The sequence below is a fragment of the Xiphophorus hellerii genome, chromosome 6, assembly GCF_003331165.1.
Source record: "Xiphophorus hellerii strain 12219 chromosome 6, Xiphophorus_hellerii-4.1, whole genome shotgun sequence".
In the NCBI taxonomy this organism is placed as follows: domain Eukaryota; kingdom Metazoa; phylum Chordata; class Actinopteri; order Cyprinodontiformes; family Poeciliidae; genus Xiphophorus; species Xiphophorus hellerii.
In genome coordinates, this window is record NC_045677.1 from 9,650,988 (window position 1) to 9,670,829 (window position 19,842).

The following is a 19,842-nucleotide window of genomic DNA, read 5'->3' on the forward strand; positions in this document are numbered from 1 at the left end:
AAATAGGATTTTACTAATATTTTAAAACAAGGATTAAAAAGTTATAGTGTTGACACTACAGACCAGACAATCAGCCTGCTATGTTAGCAATACGAGGTGAGTGCAGCCAGCATAAGTACAACAGCGGTTCATATTTACAAACAACTGTAGGGGTTTACCTCAGTGACTTCCAAAATCACGTTCAGCATTTTGAATGACAGAGATACAAAGCTCCAGAAGACAAAATGCAGTAACTTTGCTGTGCTCTCTTCAGCCTTCCTGTTATTTGCTGAAAGTCTTGCTCTCTCTTGCTTGCTCAAGTTCTAATTAAACCATAAAACTTGAACATGTCTTTATTCAATTTCCTTTGAAATACCTTTCTATATATTTGACTATATTTTTCATTAAATGTATAATATACCAACATTTCCAATTAATTTTACCCATTACAATATTTTAGTATTGATATGTCAGTCTTTTTCAGCTGTTAAACTTAAATACTGCTGGTTGTCATATTTAATGGATAAAGGTCACCTGTGACAGGTATAAAAATACTAGTTTATTTTTATTCGAAGCACAATTACGTGAAAAATAAATATATTTCAAATCAAAACTTTAGACTTCACTTTACTTTTAAGAAGCTTAACAATTCTATGTGAGTAACTATTTTGAAACGAGCCAAAAACCGTCCAGAGCTGGCCTTCTCTGTACATCTTATTGGATGCCAAGGGTGAATTTCAGAGTATTGTTAAACTGCTAACAACGGCATATCATTGAGATAGTACAAACTAGATTAATATACCTAATACTGGAACTGAATATAAATATTACGAAACAATCCTTCTTAGCAAACATCTCAAACTGAACACTACAGACCTTGCAAGTAAACAGCTGTCAGACTCGGTTAGGATCAAGCTGGTGAACACAGCAGAACATTTAGCAGCAAAAGAACCTGGATTTCCTTTGAGAGTTGGAGCAAAGCTAATATTGGAGTTGCTACAAAAAAAATTAGCCCCAGCTGCAAAATGTGTAAATAGCCAACTGTTTTCTAACACGTTCGCCAGCGATTTGTGGCCCACATCCAAAATAAATACAGCTTTAAAACATCAGCATCTGATTTAGCTCAGTGTAATAATCATGATAATGCCTGGTAGTGCAAATGTCTCTCAAAATTAAGAACACATTTACCATAAACTCTGTTGTTTTTGCAAATAAAATGTTCTCATCTGGTGTTGCATGAACCACTTAAAAACAACACCCACTTCCTGTTGTGTGCTATTCGATATTACATCCACAGCACTGTAAAACAGTTTAACGCATTTTTCCCAGGAGATGACCTAGATGTCTGGTCATGCAAGGCTAAAAGGGCTATTTGCTTAAAAGTGCCGTTTGTGGCACTGACCACCACATAGCAGCACTCTTTGGTTGAGTACACTGTAATTTAATGGATTTTATACATCTAATTAATTAAATTTATGGCAGCTTTCTAAACTAGCTCGGATTCATTGGAATATTTTTCTGCAGTTTCCCCACTTCATACAATCACACATGCATACATGTTTAAGTTTATACCCATGCGTGCACACGTACTGCACTGTGGAGGGTGAAGGGGTTCCCTGACCCTTCCCTGTCCCAGTTGTTTGACATCTGGGGAGCAGATGTGTGCCTGAGACTGTTGCAACAGCAGATGGAAACATCAAGGCCTTGGTTTGGCTTAGTTAGAAATCCCTGTCTTTCTCTCCCTTCCCTGCTGCCTTTGACTCTGTGTTTTCTATCTTTCCCTGTGACTATATCACTGCCACTGTGCAAGCACACTTTCATTCTCTCAGTCCCTAAGTGTAATCCACTGGAAGATGGTTGTTTGTTTGTGTTTACAGATTTTTCCTGTGGGAATGGTGCCATTTACTTTCTGAAGATTCTTATTAAGTCCAATGACTTTTCTCTGCATCTCAGGTGTATTTGACAACTGCTCACATTCACTGAGTGAGAAGGGCTGGTCCGTTGGCATTCGCACCATGGAGCCAGCTGGCACCAAAGACGCGCGGTTCTACTTCACGCTTCGCACAGACAGAGCTGTGAAATCCACCACCATCTCCAGCCACCAACGTTACCGAGCTAATGCTTGGACGCACCTGATGGCCACATACAATGGTCACAACATGACCCTGTATGTCGATGGGGCTAAGGTGTGTCACATATGGGTTTTGAGCATTTTGAAAGAATTATATAAATTTGATAATAAGACCAAATTTGTGTTTTCAATTGTGCGTTTTACGCTTTACTAAATATCTCTCTACTTCTTTATCAGGGACAAGGAAAAACATTTTTAAAGTTCTTTAAGCTTCTGATCACTTAGAAATGTTCTTTTTTCTATTTTACCAATTATTTGTTATTTTTAGTCTTTGATGTAACAGTGAGTAGTTCTTTGCATAAACTATTGCAGTGTACAATGTTAAGTAGGGCTGGGCGATATGACTGAAAAACACAGCAAAATCATTTAATATCAGTTGATATCAACAATTATTGATTGGTGTTTTGTTTTAAATATTTGAAATCCAACCAAACTGCGGAAAGCCACAGGAAACTGTGACTTTCCTGTTTTAGTCACAGTTTTCATTCCACACTGTTGTTTATTTTTAAGCAGTTATGAGGCAAAGTGGAGAAACTATGCAAGTTACACAACACGTTGTTGTTAGGTAGCCAAACAGCAAGTGAGTTAGTTGATGCCACTCAAGAGAGGTTGAACAGCTAAAGTATTTCCTCTGTCCACATCCCCAGAATGCTGTGCAGTAACTGAAAGCCAAAAATTAGCACTTCCTTATGTATGACGAGTGTGCTTAAACTTCTGGCCAGAACTGTATGTAGCAAAGACAACAACATTTAATAAGTAAGATTACAGAGTGTAGTGCTAATGTGTTTCTCTAAAAATATGTAACCCAGTGTTTCAGTATTTATGTGATGTGGAATTAAAAGATAATAATCCTCCACTTTTGGAATGTTTCCTTTTTCTTTATTTGTCTTAGATGGGAGAAAGCAGCCTCCAGTCTGGGGATCTCTACAGTCCGTTCATGCAGACCTGCAGAACTCTGTTTCTTGGGAGTAAACAATCTGATCTTGGTCAAAGCTTTAGAGGCCATATTGGAGGAGTGATCCTGTGGGGCTATGCTCGCTCTCATCAGGATCTACTAAAGCCACCGCTTCAAATCGACTTGAATGAGCCAGTTTTGGCAATGTGGGCGGATTTTACCAATGTAAATAGCTTGTTTTGTTGTATTTCAGTTGCAAACGGTCAAGTCTTTTCAGCGATCTAAGAAGCTAAAGCTAAATTTGAATTTGTGTTGAATTGATTTGAGAATTGTCTCATACAGCACTAAAGTTTTGGCAAAATGTTTACAATTGCATTCGTTTTCAAGGTGGAACGGCTTTGGAGCCCTTACAAAACTGCCCTGCATCCAACTGTCATCACTACTCCAGCACCAGAACAAGAACTTGTCTCATCCTTTCTCCCGCCAGCATGTGGCCAGACACAGTGCGACAACACAGACATCATCTCTGGCTACAACAACAACTGGCAGCTCCGGACCCCCAAACGCATTCGCTACCGGATTGTCAATCTCTCGGAAGATGACGGTGGGAATCCAACAGTGACACCAGAACAGATCCAAGTTCAGCATCAGGCTCTACGTGAGGCGTTTCAGCCTTACAACATCACCCTGGAGCTGAGCGTCCACACCGTGAAAAACTCCAGCCTTCGACAGAGATTCATCCTCAGCAACTGTCGAATTGGCAAGATTGGGAACCGGCAGTGCGATCCAGAGTGTGACCACCCAAGGACCGGCCATGATGGAGGCGACTGTCTCAGACTAGGGTACTGTTACAACTGGAAAAGGCAGGATGGGGTTTGTGACATGGAGTGCAACACCATAAAATTTGAATATGATGACGGCGACTGCTGTGATCCAGACGTCACGGATGTTTCTAAGACCTGCTTTGACCCCGAATCTCCTGACAGGTGAGGTTAATGAGGAACGCTTGATGGAACATAAGTATTGTAGGAAAGTGATCATTCCCTGTTTGTCACAAATAGGCAACAGACAAGTTAAAGCAAACCAAAGAAGAAACCTAAATCACTAAAAGCAACACAAGGATCATAAAATCCAACAGAATGTAAACTATTTTGGTGATATAGTTATACTCCTTAAACTTTACACATTTTGTTAAGATACATCAATATACTTATCTTGGAATTTATTTTGTAAAATGGTTTACAAAGGTTTTTAGAAATAAAAAAAAATCACAAGTATTGTGTGCATTTGCATTCAGCCCCCCTTTTCTCTAATGCTCCTAAAAAATCTAATGCTATTCTACTGTTTCTAGTAATCTAGTAAAAGTCACTATATCGACAAATAAAATCCTCCTATGTATAATTAAATCTCAGTACAAATAACTGCTGCACAATATTTTACAAGTGTATCATTATTGTATTATAGCCAGTAGTATATTAGGTGATGCTTTTTGTTTAGTGATACAGAAAAGAGAGCATTAAAATGTTATGTTTAAGGTAATCACAAACTACAACTAATATGACTGACAGCAAAAAAAAGCACTGTTGAGATGGAAATACTGAATTTGATATTCCAAGGGTATTAATACTTTTGAAGTAGATAGTATGAACGAGTGTTAGAACTAAACAGACAGACAATCTGGCAGAAAGGAGAGGAGAGGAAACAAAAAAGCCTGTACACTAGGAGATGTAATCAGCTAAATGAAATCCAGCTGTAAACAATCAGTAAAATGAAACCTGGCAGAATACTAGATTAAACAGAATGTGCAAACACTAGAGCTCCACAACATATAAAAACAGGAAATAAAGTTAAATACAATTCAGGACATGAACAAACTACAAAAACTGACAGAACACAGAACAGGAGTAAAATAAAAATAAAAAACACCCAAAAAGCCAGATTTGAAACCGGAACATATTGATTGAACATGACGACATCAGAATCCAAAACACAAAATTCAAACCAGAACACCAAGTCTATAGACCATGACAATCTCCCCCTCGCCTTATCAATTCATTCTGACAACAAGAACATTAAAATAAATATGCACTTTATGGTGGAATTACCTAGAGATAAAAAAAAAAATCCAACTCAGAAAAAAACATTTTTCGCAGAGGTTTTCTTGTGACGCTGTTTCTCCTCTTCTTCGTTAGCTTACTTACTGCCTGCGTCATAAACAGCTCGACACGATACATTTACAAACTGGAACTTTCACCTTCTCAAGTGGTTGTAGAGAAAACCCTGTGGAGTGTGAATGGTGGATTAAGGTAGGCCAAAGTACACAGTTATTTTTGCTAAACAACTCCAGCAGCAGCCCTGCTGCCTTCCATTTGCTCTGACAGATAGACTCATGGAGAGATCCAAACAGCTTGCATGGAGTCTCAACATGAGGTCTCCAGCCTGGCGCTTTAAAGACCTTGATTCAGGTTCTTAATCCAAATTGTAACCACAGGTTTACTACGTGGCTCTGGGAACCAGCGACAGACTTTAAAAAGAGACATATTTACTCGTCAGTGTTTGAAGTTAACAGAAAGTGACATCCTTATGTACTGTTGGCTAATGTGTTTTGAATGAGGAAGGAATGAGTTATTTTCCTCAGTAAACTCTGGCTGAATTAACATCCCAGTGTCTACACACATAGTCATTATATACACTCATAAATACTTTTAAACACTGAGCTGGTGTTGATTTACTACTTCAGGCTAATAAGTTAATATTATGCAAATATGATTTACAGACTCGCTGTCCTAATGGTTTAAGATGAACACAGTGGCTTTCAAAAGGATTCAATCACATAACTATGTTACCTAAAGTTGTCTAAAAATGCTCTACATATCAAACATAAGTGAAAAGAAATTTGTCTTTGCAATTTGACGCCTTGAAATTGGCCAGGCTCTTTAAGAAGCTCCTGAACGGCTGCCATGTTTGAGGACATTCAAGGGTTCCTCAAACATGCATGAAATATCAAAGCAACAAAAACTCTAGTATCCAGTTATGTTTTTGATGAGAGAATAACATTATAATCTGATATAAAGCTTAGAAAAAATAGGTCCCTTTTAACATTTTCACATTCTGTCAAACAACAAGATTCAATGTATTTTATTGTGATTTTATTTGAGTAACCAACGCAGAGGTGTAACACATAGGTGTAAAATGGAATGAAAAAAAACATGACTTTTAAAATTCTTAAGAAATAAACACAAGAGTGTGTTGTGCATTGTTTCAGTCCTTCTCAATACTACCATGTTAAATCGCTTAGGGTTAGTGAGATGGGATATATGGTCAATTGATTCCTACTTGGATATGTCTAGACATTGACTAGGCCATTTTAACACTTGAATTTACATCTCCACCTGTATGCTGGGTTCTTAGTTTCTTTGGGATGCAATTTGTTCACTAATGTTCTCTAGAAAATCTTGAAGGCCTTCCCAGAACAATCTGGATTATTACTCAGATTAAATCACACAGACAAGGACTCTATATACTAATTACCTCATAAGATGGCTTTCTGTGTTGGATTGTATTTGTAGGTATCAGAATAAAGGACGCAGAATAAATTTCAGCGAACCATATTTTTGAGATTCTTATTTGTAAAAAGAAATTAAACCATTTATCAGTTCCTTGCACTTTGCATTTATGCACTACTTTGTATTAGTGTGTCACATAAAATAAAAAACAAAACACACACTATAAAAGCTTTAGCTGCATGGCACTCTGTGGTCCATTCATATCTAATTTCTCCATGATTAACATCGATATAAGATGTTCTGGCTTCTTCTTCCCCTTTCTTTGTTTCTTTTGACAGCAGCAGGAAGTATCAGGGAATATCTTGTCCTTTTCCTCAAAAGAAACACAGCATGCTTCTTAGTAGTTTACCTAGCATTCAACTTTTTTAATTTCACCAATAGATAAATCTAAGTCTTAAGTGAGGAGAGCTACCTCTGGCCAACAGATGGAGACTGTGGCTGTACTGTGCGGTTTCCCAGGTTTGAATTTCTGTAGCTTTGTGAATGTAAAAAAAAAAATATCCTGGAAAAGAACACTGTGCTTACTTGTTCTGGAAAACCCAGGTTAAGGGTTTGGTGGAACTTGGATGTGTGTGGCCTCATTGCTTGGCCATATGCAGGAAGTTCTTTAGGCTTGTCCTAAGTAAATGTTAATTTATGTTTCTCTGTCATGCGTTTGGTGGATACAAGCAAAAGAACAGAGGGAAAGCACAGTTGGTAGTTGTAATGGTCAGATGTTCTCTATCGCAGCCTACGGTTTCTACACTGTTAAGAGGACATGGACACTAATAAAGTAAGTTGGACAGCAGACAATACTGTGCTCTGGTGTTATGCACAAACTCTCAAATGTTCCTTGGCTGCAAAATTCTGAAATGTTGATTCATTCTTATTTTAATTTGAAGGTTTTAGCAAAAAACCCTGATGTTAAAACAATAATAGGAAAAACACAAGATCTGGATTACCGGATTACTGCTTCTGCTGTTCAGATAAGAAACGCAAATGTCAGAAGTTCCAGTATGTGTGCACTTCAATGAAGCGGTGAAGCTCCAGCTGAGTTCCTGTCTATAAGTTCCCAAACCTCCATTAAAAACAACATAAATGACAAATACTCAGGAGACCAAAGTGTCGTAAATGCTGCAGGTTAGCGGTAGTGTAGGTCTCCTTGAAAGGTTCTGAACCCAGCCGGTTGGAAATGCTTGTATGTGCGAGTCCCTCGACATGCCGGTGCGCATGTGTGCATTTATGCTCCTAGATCACAAATCGAACTTTCTCAGGCAGAGGGAGATTTAATGTGAGGATGACATTTCGCTGGCATTTGAAGAGCACTGCAAAGCATTTTTCATGTTTGGGATCTGCGTTTTTGATAACTCCCCTCCCTGCGTCCCCCCTGAGCTCCTAGCCGGCTGTTCTGATTGTGAGACCCAACTTGCTGTTGCTTCTGGAGGTGCCAGAGGTTTCAAAAGCCAGCTCCTGTCACAACACAGATTTGTTGTTGTGAGCCAGTTCTACGGTAATGGCCAGGTACGCTGCAGCTTCTGGCAGCACTGTAAAGGAAAGGTGGTGGTTGGGGAATAGAAAGGGAAGAGAATAAGGCAAGAATGAAAAGGCAGGGCTGAGGATAAAGGGGTCATTGTGGTCATGTTTGTTAAAAACATGCCCAGGATTTGCTAATATTCTTCAATCAGCAATTGAAGCGTCATTCAACTCACTTGCAACAAGATTTCTATTCTATTAATTTATATATTAATTCTGTTTCTGCTTGCTGTCACATTTACATATTTCAAATCATAAAACAATTCTTCAGACAAATACAACTTCATCAACGTCCGCACTTTTAAATATTTTTTCTATTTGAAAAATGCACAAACAATAAAAAACATACATCTTCATTACCTCATTTGTTTTTCCAAATTTTTTAAAAGAAAACGAACTAAATTAAATGTGGTGATGGGGATCATGCATGGTTCTGTGGATTTTAAACCCAGGAGGAGGCAACATGAGCAGAGCACAAACTGAATCAATGACTAAAAACAAAGACCAACATCCTCATCACAGATGCAATCAGATCAGATCAGATCTGACATTTTCAGTCCATTTAGTCCAAATTTAATGCATTTATCTACTTTCACCTTGAGTGAATAGGACAGTTTTTCCTTTATGAATATATAATTCACTGTGTGAATCCAGCCATCAATGCTGGGTAGCTCAGTTATTAACCACTTTTTGGTTATTTTTTATTTTTTTACTGTTCATTAACAAAATATAAAGACATTTTTTATCATGTGCATCCCAGTGGTCCAGAGTCCAGTCTCCTATTTGATTTCCTACTTAAATCACATGTTTTGGCCAAATATATTCATAATATGTTTAATGTAGTTTGATCCAGTGATCTTGAATAACTTGACAACTCCAAAAAATATGGTAGTGATTGGCTTTTGTGGTACTTCAGCAATTTTCAAATGAAAATCTTGTTTAGTAAAGGGAAAAAAGCCATCCAATCCAGAATATGACCTTTTGTGAAAACACAGCATCCATCCATCCATCCATGTTCTAATGCCCTTGTCCCTCGTGGGCTCGGGAGGGGTGCTGGTGCCTACCTCCAGTGAACGTTTTGGGCGAGAGGCGGGATTCACCCTGGACAGGTCGCCAGGCCATTGCAGGAAAACACAGCACTCCTTTTAAATTAAAATGATTGACTGTGATGAATTAGTACTAAATCAGTTGAATAGTTGAATGAAGTAAGCCAAAACATCACATGACCCAGTCTAAAGAAATTCAGAGAATAGACGAGAAATAAAGTCATTGACATCTATCTACCATTTGTAATTGTTTCAGACTCCCTCAAATCACAGGGAGTTGGAATCCCAGAGCTATTATCCAAAAATGGAGATCATCTGAACTGTATTATGGCTCCTCCTAGGAATGGCCAGTCACATTTCAGCACAGCTCAGATCAAGGCTTTATTCATTTTATGTAGAGTTTGAAGTGATTTTGGTATTGTTGTGCTGTTCCAACAACCAATTGCATCAAGTCTCATCCGATTTGGAGGTAGCCTCGTTTATGATGCCATTCACTTAATTGGTGTCACAACTAAATTTAGCACTTTATTTAAATGACTCTTGGCATGTAAATGTGGACAGATTTGAGTAGACCTTGAATGTGTCAGTGTCAGAGCAAAAGCTGCTTCACTGGTGTTCCAGTAGCTTCCAGTTCAGGGTAGATTTTACCCTGTTGGGTCTCTGAATTATTCTTAAACATCCTGACAGATTTCCTTTCATCTGACAGACAGCTTAGGTTAGTGTGCACCAAGAATTTCAGAGTGGTCAGATATCCTGCCAATATTTATCTGGAAGCTTGTTGATAGCTACAACCACCACATTGTTATTCAAATCTCCAAAGGATATTTAACCAAATATTGGTAGACGTGTGGTGAACGGCTGCACTGTTGCCTTTCAGGAAGGAGACTGGGTTCGAATCCTGGCCAGACCTTTCTCCAAGCTCTTACAGATAAAAAAGTTAATCTTGTAGAACTTAAAATGAAGATTTGTTTTTGATGTTGGGCTTTATGCAGGTGAAGAAGAATAAAAAATCATCTGGATCCAAATCAATCACGGACATGTCACGACAGACAGAACAGCTTTTTAGTTTGTAGAAATATAGCGTTACAATTTTTGTTGAAGCTTTTATACAAGTTTATTTAAACAATGTCTCTTTCTTATTAATATTATGTTTTTGCCTTATTACAGCATTGTTTAAATGCAGATATAGTTAAACATTTAGTTATATAATATATAATACAGTAGAAGGTACAACACGCTACATTTTTTCTTGTTTTTCCGCAATGAATGGATTTTGATGCTTTACTTAGTGGCTGTGCTTTTGCTGACTTGTTTTTTATATTTATAGCTAGGGGTTTCACTTCACTCATGCAAACCTATTTATTTTTGTGACTTTGACAGTATTCTTCCTTTGAGACCTCCTTTCAGTCTCAGAAGCTGAGGAGTTGAGTCTTTAGTGGTCAACTTTCTGTCCTTTGTAATTGTGTGGCCTGCAGTGATGGATTCTGCACACAGCCTCAGCTAAGATCTGCTTCAGTAGTACTGTGAGAGCAGAGGTTCCCTGAAGCATCCTAAATCTTAAACCTTATTTATATAGGCTAGGTGCCAGAGAAAGCACATTCTTATTTACTGTGCACCATATACGCTGGAGGAAAGATAGCTTTAAAAGAAGGGCTACATGTGCAAAGGTCTTGGCTGCTGAGAAACACTTTTGGTCCAGTTTGGAGGCGATGCACCTCATATAGCATTAAATTGTCAGTGTTTGGGAAGAAGAGGATTGTTCCTTATTTCATTCATTTACCTCTTTTATATATAAACTAACATTTCCTGCTGAAAGATTAACAGAAAAACAATAAAAAAGACTTCAGAAGAGTTTTGAAATATTTTGGTTACTGTTTTGTTCCTTCCAGATTGATACCCATAAACAAACCATTATGTACAGAGATACTATTTCAATTTCAGCATGATTCTTGCAGTATAACAACCTTGAATAAAAAAAAGGCCCAAGACGAACTCATTGAACCCAGGACAATCCCGTTGAGCACTTTTACCTCAGCCAGATGGTGCACATGTTCTACCAACTGAGCCACCCAGTGCTTTGATTTACAACAAAAATGTGAATGTAATTGTTTAAAATATATATCTATATTTTGATGCAGCAAAAATACACACATAATAAATATTTTAAGAGGGTGTAGAATATCTGAATTTTTGTCATTCTTTTCTTTATACGGCTGCAGAAGTCTAACAAGTTGATATTAGCTTGTTAAATAGTCGGGCCATTCCCAGTGGGGGATGGCAATTTCTGGTAAACTTCATAGCGTCAAGCTAGAGAACTGCATGGATCACGGCCAAACGTTAGTCGCTGGGTAATATTTAAAACTGAAACAGAGCCTACGCCTCCAGCAAGCAATCAATTTTTTATGGCCAGGAGTTCAGACCCTCTTAAAAACGAAGCGTAGAACAGGAAGCTGGTTTTTGCCAGGCTAGCATTGCTGCATCACTCTAGGCTTTAAATAACAGTCAAAAACAGTCTTATATTTTCTGTGAAATGTCATTATACCTTTGAAATCCTTGATAGCAGTAACTTAATTATGCCTATTTCACACTAGTTTATTTTCTCTGCAGTAAAGTGTTCTCATGAATTATCTCATGAGTTATTAAAAGTCACCCATTATCAATACAGACAGTTTTCATGCAGATGGTAGGTCCATCTACACCTACATATTAAAAAAAGAACTCATACATACATTCAGTCATGTTTTTTTTCTCATATTTTTAAGCAATGTGACCTTGTGCAGCACCAACACATCAGCCATGTGCATTAACACCCCTCCATTAAGTCAAATAGTTGTGTTTTAGCATGTGGTACTCTCTCTAGACATCCATGGGAGACTCAGCTAAAAGCCTTATCTCTCAGGTATGCAGGAACTGGGTCATTGGTGAGACTTTCTGCATGACTCTCAGACCAATTTTAGAGCCTTCTGGTGAAAGGTGCAAAAGCTTTCCAGCTATGAAAGCAAAGAAGAAAAATGACATGTGACATCACTCAGCTGAGGATAAACAAATTCAGCCTCACACATCAAAGTGCCGCTGGAGTAATTTATCACTGACATGAAGAGAAGGATGTGGGAACAGTGGGCGGTAGGGAGGAGATTGCAATGGTGTGAAATAAGCTGCCCAACTCAAAACATCTATAATTGAAGTTATGCTGTGAAGAGAGATATATGCTGATGGATTGATGAAAACTATCATCTGCCATAAATCGCCCCTACATTAAGAGTACAACAAAAGTCTCTACATCCAAACTCAAAAGGCCAAATAACATCCCCTTGAGCAAAAATGTATTTCAAGCACTTGTATTTTGTTTTATATGCATGTTTGCCTGTGGGTTTTAGTCAGTCTCTATACAGTGGAACTAAAAATTTTCTTATTTTTAGTTGGCACAATAATCAAAATGGTTTTTTTAAATGTTTTTGATTAAACCTGGGTTTAATCAGGTAAAAGACCCTTTAAGATGTTGTGTCACAAGGGTGACACCATTTTTTATTTTTTATTTTACAATAACAAGTAATAGCTAAAAGTAGATATGCTCCAGACTCAATTCAGATTTTTGATTTACAAAAACTACTGATTTTGTTTTCTGAAAATGACAACTCTTGACTTAACAAGATAGCAAAAATAACAAAAACACAGGAAAGAGTACAGAGTCTAAATCAACCACTACTGTCCTCAACATCAACATAAGCAGTGATTCTAGTCTATAAGTACTTTTCCAAAACTTTGCCTCCCATATATTTTGTAACCCAACATGTCTTTATTATTTATGTCTACAGAAGATTTACATATAATTGTCTTATTGTAGCTACAAAATATCTTTCTGTCACTCACCAAAATCCTTTAGTTGTGTTCTGATTATACAGGTTTTCTGATCTTTCCCTTTCTGCAGGGCTTATATGAGTGTGAAAGAACTGAAGGATGAGCTAAACCTGAGCGGCAGTGACACACTCAATGTGTTTTTTGCCAGCAACTCAATGCGAGAAGAGCTGGCAGGAGCAGCAACGTGGCCATGGGCGAAGGAGGCTCTTACACACCAAGGTCAGTTACATAAGTAAAACAAAATATCTTGAATGTGGCATTCATTTGCAGTTCTTCAGCTTTGCAGGTGTCTGTATTTGTTTTTCTCCTTCATAATTATGCTTTAGAAATGTTGTTTTTTTATTTTGTTTGTTTCTTTTTTTGTAATTGTTCATTAAACATGTTCATTACCCCCTAACCCTTAGTGTTGTTCTGACCATCTTTGAAAAAAGATGAGCACAGTGAGCTTGAGTGGCATCATTTCCACTGAAGTGTTAATTCACTCATTTCTGCATAAATATGTTGTGCATATTTATGCACTGAGAAATACTTCTTTGTCGTCATTGCCTGCCGTAACTATGCAGTACACGACACTCAATCGGGGACCTTATAAAAATAGTTGGTCATTCCAGTTCAAATTAATCAAACAGTTTATATAATAAATTATTTCTGGCACGGCTGCAATCTCTATTCAAAACTTGTTGGTGAAATACAAAACAGGCCATCTGAGAAGGTTTTGTTGGCATGTTGGGAAAATCTGTGATTTCTGTGTTAATATAGGTATAAGAGGATTTGTTGATTTATTGATGGAATATATTTAGTTTCAGGTTTAATTCGAATCTTACTAAAATCTTTTTTGATTTATTGATTGTTTTTTATTTTATTTTTTATTAGTCCTTTATTTAACCAGGTAAACCCCATTGAGATCTAGATCTCATTTTCAAGAGGGACCTGGGCAAAAAATTTGCAATACATAGCAAATTCAAAACTTGTAGTGCTCAGGTTTTGCATTATCCCTGATTGATCTAAAAACTCATTGTGTTAAGTGTTTTATGATGTGACAGTCAGTTGAATGAAAGTTACAAAACATAGTTCACAATTGGAATCTGTACTCATCATAAATCAGCATTTTCTGTGATCATTTTGCTTGTTTGGATCTCCGGTTATGGCAATTTATGAGTATTTTCCCATCCTCAACAATTTCTAAATTCATGAAATGGTTTAATATATTTGTGGATTACCACAAAATTAAATTTATTCCAGCTCCACAAATAGTTGATGTATATAATAAGATGTTGCACACTTGAAGCTTTAATTAGTCTCTTTTCTTGTAATTTTGTTGTATTTGAAATATGGAGTAGTTAGAAGGACTGGCTTTCCAAGAATTTTTTCAGTTCTGCATTTCCTATCCCTTGCATAGGTGGGATGTTTCTCAACCCGTCCTACTTTGGTACAAAGGGCCACCAGAACACAATGATCCATGAGATGGGGCACATATTTGGGTTGTACCATGTTTTCAAGGGGGTGAGTGAGCGGGACTCCTGTGATGACCCATGTCAGGTAAGACAGATCAATCCTACTGTCTCTGATGACCCTAGATAGGCTATGCTGTAATTTTTTCTCATGGCATGTACTGTATAAGTCGATAATCAACCTTCTTAATTTGTTCCTCCATTACTTTTTTACTTTCTTCACTCGTTCCTGTGTTCCTTCATTCCTTAATTTTGTACTTTCTTTGTTTGAAAAAAAATGAACTAACGAAGGAATTTTCCTCTTTCCTCCCTTAATTTGTGTATCCTGGAAAACATTGGGAATTTGACATAAAAAATATTTAAGAAGTAGGGATGCACCGATATGAACAATTGATTGGGATCAATATCTGATATTAATATTGCTGTTATGGCAGCACTGAAAAAAATACAAAACCACTGAAATGGCTTCTCTGCTTCAGCTAAACATCCCACTTAGAGGGAACACGATGGAAGTAAATATTGGTTATATATATGTCAGACTTATCGAACCGCTACTGATATGTAAAAAATTGCTTGACATTTATACAGATGTCACTACTAATATATTTAGTATGAACACCACAGTTTTTAAAAAATCCTTAAAACTAGAGATGCACCGATCTGATAATATCTGTAACGGTCTTGATATCGAAGGAGATTCTGGATCAGGTATTGGTGACAATGTGCCTGATCCATAAAGGCAGATCTAGTCAGTGTAATTCTATACATTGTGCTCTGATTGACAAAAACAAAAGGTTGACTACCTTGAACAGACATGTGTGATAAATAATAAAGCATGACATCAGTTTCAGTTCCTTTATTATTTATTTTATGCAAATAAAAAAAATAGCAGTATTACTCCTATAACAGCACAGACTGAACAAATTGAAGTTGTTTTTACATGTCTGACTAAGCTTGTGAAGCTATTGGTGTATTTAAATGAGCTGTACTAGTGCAGCATTAACAAATGAAGTTGTAATTCAATAAATTAATGTTTGTTTAAAAAAAGAAAAATTTTAAGTCAGTTCAGCACTGTTTCTCTGTATCAGATTGGTGTGGACTGATACTAAGTCTCAAATATCTGTATTGGTATTGGAAGTGAAAAAAATGGATCGGTATTTCCCTAATTAAAACTGTAATTTTTATTTACCACAACTTGTTACACCCACTCTGTTGATAGTATCATTCTATAAACTCTTTGTTGCTTAAGTCTATCTTTTTCATTTATTGCCACCACATGTTCATATTAATCTTTTATGTGTTCTGGCAGGAGACAACCCCGTCTATGGAGACAGGAGATCTGTGTGCCGACACTGCACCAACCACCAAATCCAAAACCTGCCATGACCCTGAATCTGTCAACGATACATGTGGATTCACCATCTACCATAACACGCCTTACAGCAATTACATGAGTTACACAGGTAGATGGAAGGAACAAATGCTTATAACAAAAAGCGCCTTATATGTAAATAACATGTGGGTTATGCATTTTTGCGCAACATTTCCTGCAGTCCAAAGTAATTTTTGAGCCTATTACATCTAAATAGAACCTGTTGTCATTTAGACCTGTTGTCTTTTTAACAAAGATTAAAAAAATTATAACATTTAGCTATTTGAAATGTGTGTTTGAATCCTATGTTGAATTTTATTCTTAAAAATGTACTAAGTCTCTTTCAATCTCCCCACATCAGATGACAACTGCACCAACCACTTTACTCCCAATCAAGTGGCCAGAATGCATTGTTACCTTGATTTGATCTACCAAAAGTGGCTGATGGACAATTGCCCTGCTCCTGTCCCGCTTCCCCCCATGGTGACGGGCCAAAGCACCAACTCTGTGTCCATATACTGGCTCCCACCATTGAGAGGGTCACTTTTTCAAAGGTATGGAGACTTTATGTCATAGAATCATCATTTCTGAATCAAGCTTGTTGCTCACGTTCAGAAAGAATTTTTATGGATATGATAGCTATGCATTTAAACAATTTGGGAAAGCTTAGATTGTATGGATATGTAATATTATGAGTGAATATTTGAGTTAAATAGAGGCCCACCTGTAGATGTATTTAAAGGCAACACCTCATGCACACTTTTTTCCATATATGATATTGTTGAAAAAGCTAAAAGACTACATCTAAATATTTGATAGTCAAGATATTATAAAGGAAATTATAGACCTCCACAAGTCTGGGTTATATTATGTTTATGATAATTCAAGTTCATGATCCGTAAGATGATATCCAGAACAGTTTGAAAGGTGATTCTATCATAAACAAAGAACATATACTTTAATATTTGAATTTTAAGAATGTCTTTCATTATATTTTCATTTAGCAAATAGAAGCAACTTTGCTAATTCTTAGTCACAGAAGAGGCTTAGTTTGATTTAATATCAGTTTAATAAAACTTGTATTTTTTAATGTAGTGTATGTAAATATTACATTTTTACTAATCTGGGGCCAAGAGAGCCATTTTAACCTGTGTCAGTTTTCAACAAAGTATTTCCTACCACAAACTATAAATGGATAATTTAAAAAAATATTTTAATTATAAAGGAAAAAATCTGTATACAATACTCTCAATTTGCCTTGTCAACTAGTAACTAAATTAATCTATTTATTATCTTCTACTCAAATGACTATTGTATGGCTCAGGTCACTCCAACTGTATTGTTGGCCCAATATTCATGTAACATGTAATTAAAAAGTGTATATCCTCTTAGCTCCTCGTTTCGTGTGCCTGGCATCGACTGTGGAGATTGCGAGAAAGACGGCGTCTTCCACCAGTACGCCTTCCAGGCCTCATCACCGCGCATCTGTGACACGTCAGGCTACTGGACACCTGAAGAGGCAGTGGGTCAGTCAAAATGATGCGTTTGGGTCATGAGTGTCTGAGCAGCGGAGTCGTGTCTTTTGAATGTGTTTCAAATTTACGGGCTGGTAGTTGTCATTAAAGGTTAATAGTCTTCACTTCACAGTAGGATTATAAACAATACTGGAAATGAAAAATCACCAGAGCTTCATCAAAACAGATTGTATTTCCATTTTTCCTCGTCCAAACAATGCAGTGCTGAAAAGAAAGTTTATGTTGCTAATGAGGCTTATGGTTGTTTCTATTAATCTTTCCACTTCAAAACTACAGTTGACCAAGGTAAACACTTCCTCTGTTGTTTTTTTCACTGTAGGTAGGTATTAAAAAGCCAGGAATGTGATAACACCAGTTAAATCTCTGCTCCAGTCTCGTATTTCTGTAGAGCAGGTCAGTTTTTCCTCACATTCACACACTCTTACACAATCACACGCAGCCTTGTCCTTGTAAATTCTAGGTGCGTGCAAGGCTAATAGCTCCTGGAAGAGGAAAAAACATAAAATCATTAAATGATAATAACCCTCTGCTGCAGACCTCTTGCTCTGTGTCTGTCTTGATTTGGCCAAAATGAGAACAAGGACTCTAAAAGGGCATTACCTTGCAAAAAGATTCAAATGTCTTGAACTTTTTCACATCTTACCACGTTAAAAACAGAAACTTAAAAAGTATTGAATTTCAGTTTTATGTGATAAAATTGACTCTGATTCCTCTAAATAGATCATAGTACAATCAATAATGTTTAGAAGTCATCTTCTTATTAAAGACAGTCTATTTGTGTGTAATTTAATCTTAGAACTTGAACAGCTTTTCTGAGAAGGCCACATAGGTCTGACAGAGAACATTAGTGTATAAGCAGCTCCCTGAAGACTGAGAAATACAGCCTACAGGTCAGAGACAACTGAAAATCTACCAAAACATGACTGCCCACGAAAAAACTAACACACGGGGCAAGAAGAGGGATAATCAAAGAAGCAGCAGAGAGGCAATGATAATTCAGGAGGAGCTGCAGACATACATTCATGACCTGGATGTGGCCCGAAATGAAAATGAGTTTGACACCCCTGGTATAAAGTGTCCCAGTCAAAGTCCAGACCTAAAACATATTAAGAATTTGTAGCAAGACTTGAAATGCAACGTTTAAAGAGACTATTCCATTCCAGTTGGACTGAATCCATTAAAAAAGATGAATAGACAAAGCTCAAATTGCTAGAGTTGCAAAGCTGGTAGCGACATACCTCAAAAGGCTTGCAGGACGAGAGACCTCACGGAGTATGAATACTTTTGCAAGCCACTGTAAGCATCTAACTGGGATAATGTTTGCTTTTCAAACAAAAGGAGCTAATTCAATGTGTCTGTACTTCTAACTATCACACATCTTGGATTTTATTGTCCCAATTATGATCTTTTCTTTTGAGGAGGTATGGTTTCTTTTAACATGACAAATGGGATGAGAGAAAGGAAGGAAAAGGAAACACAATCAAATTAAAAAGACACAATAGGGAGATTGGAAAAATAAAATAAGCAGAGCAAAAAAGAAAAGAAATATAAAACCCCAAAAACTGAAAGTACAAACACAATAACACTTTTCTTCTCTTCCATGGAAACTCTACCCAAATGTATGGAAATCCTCTTCTGGAATTTATGTCTTGAAAACAATCAGCAAAGAGAAGCGGGGGATTACAGCTACCTCTTTTGCTGCAGGATCATAATGATGATAAAGAGTCAATTAAAGTCTTACACTAAACAGAGGCATGCAGGTAACTGGAGACAGCCAGTCTGTCAGGTTTCCTCACTTCCTTTCTACTGTGTCCCATAAAGACAATGTCGCTTAAAGTACCTACTGGGATGGCTAACATGATCTGCAGTTTCAACTGTAAGAAAAGAGAATAGTATAAATATAACCCCTACAAAGTGTTGTCTGTGTTCTTGGCTCATTTGAGTCCGTTTTATGCCTTTTATTTTAATGCCTGGTGTCCTGTTGTGATGGAGCATTGTGGTTTATGAAGTAAGTCGAGTTCCTCGGGGCTCTCAATAAAAAAAAAAAGAAAAAACGAAAAGCCCTAAAAGGACACATAGCAGGCTGAGCTCAGGAAAACTGTAGTTACATAAAAGCTCATTCAAACCCAAGATTGCTTATATATGTGTAATATAAATGTGGAAAAAAGCTGGGAAATTCATGTCTTCCAGTTTCTTGCCATTTTAGTAATGGTGTGGATACTTTTGAGATTCATTGTAGGTTTTTTTGGAAATGGAAATACTGTTTTCAGTCATTCTTTGGCTTGATATTGTAATCTTTGCTTAGATCCAAACTTTTCTTTTGAATAAAGTTTTCAGGTTGTTCATTTTCACAAGAACTTGATCCTATTTCCAGTTTAGGTTAGATTCCTCTCAAACCGCATGTTTACCTATTCTGAATTTGGAAATTCTGCAGACCACGAAGGTAGCAGAAAGCTCATTTACTTCAAACCAGCCCCTTTTAGTGTGGTTATGGAAT

At 37.0% G+C, this 19,842-nt stretch overlaps 1 protein-coding gene across 1 annotated transcript in view; it reads left to right on the forward strand.

The window, feature by feature from the left end:
- pappa2 (pappalysin 2) overlaps positions 1-19,842 on the forward strand; it is a 66,633-nt gene that overhangs the window by 4,048 nt on the left and 42,743 nt on the right. Inside the window, exons 2-9 of the mRNA XM_032565732.1 lie at positions 1,933-2,165; positions 3,003-3,230; positions 3,393-3,991; positions 13,058-13,206; positions 14,387-14,526; positions 15,748-15,901; positions 16,172-16,364; positions 17,203-17,336. Of these exons, the coding sequence (XP_032421623.1) occupies positions 1,933-2,165; positions 3,003-3,230; positions 3,393-3,991; positions 13,058-13,206; positions 14,387-14,526; positions 15,748-15,901; positions 16,172-16,364; positions 17,203-17,336 (1,830 nt within the window). The remainder of the gene's footprint in view (positions 1-1,932; positions 2,166-3,002; positions 3,231-3,392; positions 3,992-13,057; positions 13,207-14,386; positions 14,527-15,747; positions 15,902-16,171; positions 16,365-17,202; positions 17,337-19,842) is intronic.